This window comes from Morone saxatilis, unplaced genomic scaffold (assembly GCF_004916995.1).
Source record: "Morone saxatilis isolate NCDOM2014 unplaced genomic scaffold, NCSU_SB_2.0 Contig19, whole genome shotgun sequence".
Classification (NCBI taxonomy): Eukaryota; Metazoa; Chordata; class Actinopteri; family Moronidae; genus Morone; species Morone saxatilis.
Genome location: NW_023339751.1, coordinates 13908102 through 13912494, shown reverse-complemented (window position 1 = coordinate 13912494; position 4393 = coordinate 13908102). Strand labels below are relative to the sequence as shown.

At 42.1% G+C, this 4393-nt stretch overlaps 1 protein-coding gene across 1 annotated transcript in view; it reads left to right on the top strand.

Annotated features, from left to right (window-relative positions):
* Positions 1-4393, top strand: part of zranb1b (zinc finger, RAN-binding domain containing 1b) — a 16913-nt gene that overhangs the window by 7922 nt on the left and 4598 nt on the right. Inside the window, exons 4-6 of the mRNA XM_035663136.1 lie at positions 562-715; positions 1647-1718; positions 3372-3570. Coding sequence (XP_035519029.1) covers positions 562-715; positions 1647-1718; positions 3372-3570 — 425 coding nt within the window. The remainder of the gene's footprint in view (positions 1-561; positions 716-1646; positions 1719-3371; positions 3571-4393) is intronic.

The window sequence follows — 4393 nt, the reverse complement described above, 5'->3', positions numbered from 1 at the left end:
AATTGTGACAAAAGGTAAAATGTGTGACAAAACAGCGTTATAAAATAGGACTATAGTGCTGCAGAGAGATGCCCTGACATACAAACATGTTTAAGAGTTTTTCATTCCCACACTAATCCTGAAACACATCTGTCAAAATAATTGCAATGTTTTTTTTACCAGTGGTCCAACCTCTACCTCACTCCTGCTGCATTTTATTATGTGATGTGTTCTGACAAAGGGATTTCTTTTTCTTGTAACACCTTTAGATCTTAGTTATTCACCTTATCAAAGTGACGAATGACTTATTCCACGCAGCTGAAGGTGTTGACTGTTTGGTTCTCCTCCTCTTAGCCTGCAGTGTTGCATTTGATACAGTTGGTCACAGCGTGCAGCTACAACTACCTTAAAAGCTTTTTTTAGCATCAGTTAACACAGCTATGTTTTTATTTTGTGGTTACTTGTGAAATACAACCCTCCTCAAGTGTCAGATATGCTCTTGCCCAATTCTCACGCACCGTCTCATACACTCTTTATATATTTAGATTATGCCTCCTTCCCTTTGTCCTCTCCTCTCTGCAGGTGTCTCAACAGGCAGCCAAGTGTATTCCAGCCATGGTGTGTCCTGAGCTAACGGAGCAGATCCGCCGTGAGGTAGCGGCCTCTCTTCACCAGCGCAAGGGAGACTTCACCTGCTATTTCCTCACTGACTTGGTGACCTTCACCCTGCCAGCAGGTCAGCAACTTCTCAGAAAACAAACAAACAAATGTGACAGAAAACATAGATTCCTCGGTGGAGGCTAAACACTACAGTGCACCCACAAATTCATGAATCTTCACATGAATTCCAGAAGCTTTTAAAGTGCGCTTTCTGTGTTTCGTGTAAGGGGACCTCAAAACTGAACAAACCCTGTCTAGCCATCCTCTCTGGCTCGCCAAGTGCGTGATAGAATACTTGTTTTGTTTACTTGTGGCATATGAAATTGCTTGTTGTTCGGCTGCTGAGGGGACATAATGCCACAATTGTCTGTTTTCAACTGCCAGAAGACGGAGGCTACCTCTGGCTCACTGTTCGAATATTGTTCTTGCATACTGCGTATACCAGCCCGCCAACGACGGATGGCTCTCGTTCATAACAAAGCTATATTTAGCGTTTTTGCCAATGTCTCTGTGTAAAATTGCATGCATTCAGTGCTAATTCTGTTGAGTTTCATTGTGTGGAATAGCTTTTATGGTTCAGTTTGTTGCTAGTAGCTAAGCTAAGGATTTTTGTCATGCAGTGTTTTCAGGACAATGCAGACCTTGGCTTCTGGTCACTATAGAGAGCTATTCTGTTCAGTTCCACAAAGTCAATGCATTCATTTATTTTAGCTAAAGAATAAGCTACTGTGTGTGTGCTTCGAGCACACAGTGAAAGCGAATGGCTATTGTGGAACGAACAAAACACGATCGCTTGAGTTGAAATGAGCCACGACAGAAACATTTTCTAGTTGGCCTTTTGAGTCATTTTAGTTAAGTGTTATAGCTAGTTTAAGTAGAAAAGGATGCATTCATCAAATAATAAGTGAATAAAACAAAGACTTAATTTCCCCTGCACCTGTTTCTCCTCTAATAACCTCTCTTTTGGTTCCTGTCATACAGTTGTCTTCGTTTTTTGTTTTTTTCAGACATCGAGGACTTGCCCCCTGCAGTTCAGGAAAAACTGTTTGATGAGGTGCTGGACCGAGACGTACAAAAAGGTGAAATATTTACACTATCAACTTTGTGACTTAGTGTTGCAGTAACACCTGTCAGATGCTGTGTTTACATATAGATGCAATTGCTTTGAGAGAGAGCGAGGGAGAGAAGCCAGATCCAAGATGACAACGATGGTCTGGCGGCTTGGCAAACAGAGGGAGCCCCCTCACAAACTGAATACTATAATGGGAAGGCTGCCGAACGCTGGCAGTGTTATATTACTTGTATTTTCCCTCTTGGCAACACAGTGTTTTGCCTGCCTGCTTGTCACTCTGCCAGACGGTGTGTCTTTATCGCGTGTACCAGTTGCGTCTGCCCTAATCAGTCTAATTGAGTTTTTCACGCACACACACACATGCACGCACACAGATATAAACCACACATTTAAAAGGCGTCACTCCTCTGCAAAGACTTTCTTTCTTTGGTGCTCTGCTTATTTGTGTGTCGAATGTTGTGCACTGCAGTATAGATACAAAGAGAGACAGACAGCATTATTTCACCTTCAAGGTTTTCTCTGGGTGTGTTTGCTTGCACTTAACAGGTTTCTGGCAGAAACATGAAATGTCCAAGTGAACAAAAAACCTTGTCTCTTTGCTCATATTATGGGATTAAGACCAGGTCTATTAACACTACTTAAAACCTGATTACCTGGCCATGTACACAACATTTCTTAAGGGTGCACAGTGTGTGTGCATTTGCAGGGGAAAGTATCATGGTAGCAATGAAGCATAGTGAAAGGAAAGATCACTGCTAGGAGCTTCGAGTAGTTCACCATTGTCCAGAATAATTCAATACTCTTACAAAACTATATTGATCTTGAGCTTTTTACTTTTTAAACACAAAAACAACATAACTAAAAACAAAATAAATGAGTTCCCCAGAAAAGTCATTTGTAAATTTCACCTTGGTCATTGTAAGAAAAGACTGTTCTCCCACTACAGAGCCGTTTGTCACACTGCTCACTCAAATGCCCCAACCCCCCAAAAAAATATCTGTTTAAGTGGTTGCATCATATCATAAACATCTAAATGTATTTAAATATACCAGCACTGGTACAGATACATGATAGAAGGAAGGGTAGACATCTAATCTAAGAAGTATAATCTGATACTGCTTCAAAGCATCACTCCCTTCCATTTGAAATTGAGAAACAACAAGCTGTTTAGTTTCACGTTGGGTTGTGTCGGGCCAGTGTTTTGTCTGTTCAGCTGCAAGCATCAATGCAGCTTAAGGCAAAGTGTGACTTTTTTTTTATAATTAACCAAAAACCAGTGGATGCCTTCAGTTGCACTTTGCAACATGAGTAAGACATATGTGTATACTGTATATCTTATCTGGTTTCCTGCCATAGCCACACGTCTCTCAGTCATCCGGTTTTGTGGTGTGCATGCAGACCTATGTAGACATCGTTATGTTAAATCTATCATGACAGGTGTGAGTAACCATTAACATTCTCCCCATTAACATTAGCAGTCCCTTCAAATGCCATCATCACCTATCTCATCTCACCATGCCCTCAAAAGAACCTTTGACCCCTCACACTGTCGCGTTTCTTAGCACGTGTTCTCTTTAAGATCAGATAGTTGCTACCGCTGATAGGTTTTTGCAGATAGTTACAGCTCTCCCCCTCCCCCTCCCCGTCCCCTGTTGTTCAGAACTTGAAGAGGAGTCTCCCATCATCAACTGGTCCCTGGAGCTCGGGACTAGGTTGGACAGTCGACTGTATGCGCTGTGGAACCGCACGGCCGGGGACTGTCTCCTCGACTCTGTGCTGCAGGCGACGTGGGGCATCTATGACAAGGACTCAGTGCTCCGCAAGACCCTCCACGACAGTCTGCACGACTGTTCTCACTGGTGAGGGCTACTAGGAATACAGCTTACAGTGTGTTACATTCCTTTAAAACATAACCTGTAAACAGTATGGCATATTCAGACTAACCAGCAGACTGACTGACATAATGCACCACACATTCACTTGAGCAAACATGTTGAATATACTGCATTTATGTCCACAGATAAAGTTTGTCTTTGCAGTAAATTCTTGACCATTAAGTTGCAATATCAAAACATCCATATCACATCCATGTTTATCCTTATACTTACATACATATAAGCTCTGAAACTCTGCTAGGGCCCCGGCATATGGCTGGCATTACTGTCTTTCAGAGCCTGTTAAAGCTAGTGAAGATACAGATATATATAACTAGATGACCTAAGGCATCAATTGGTACCAACCATGTCATGCTAGCTTGTCTGGAAGGGGCCTAGATAATGCTTGATATGGCTATATTAATCACACGTGAGAGCGCGGCAGCCTGACACAGAGTGCAGAGGAACAGACAGAGACGTTCTCTGACATGGACACAGCGGATATTTTACAAAGCAAGAGGGATCACACCTGGTTGGTGCCAAAGTCATTTGATACCAAGTTGGTTTCAATTGTTTCTTTAGGCTGCGTCATTAACAACAAGCCTCCTCCACACGCAGCTCAGTGTTATGTGTTTTTTATGGTATTACCGTTAGCATGAGCCATACGTGTTGCACACACCACTTTTTTTTCCATCATATGTAACTTCCATGATGCTCCTATACAGCATACCATATTTTTATTCTGCGCAAGCCTTTTTGACTTCACAGCCTGTTTCAATTTACCGAAACAATACATACATACATACAT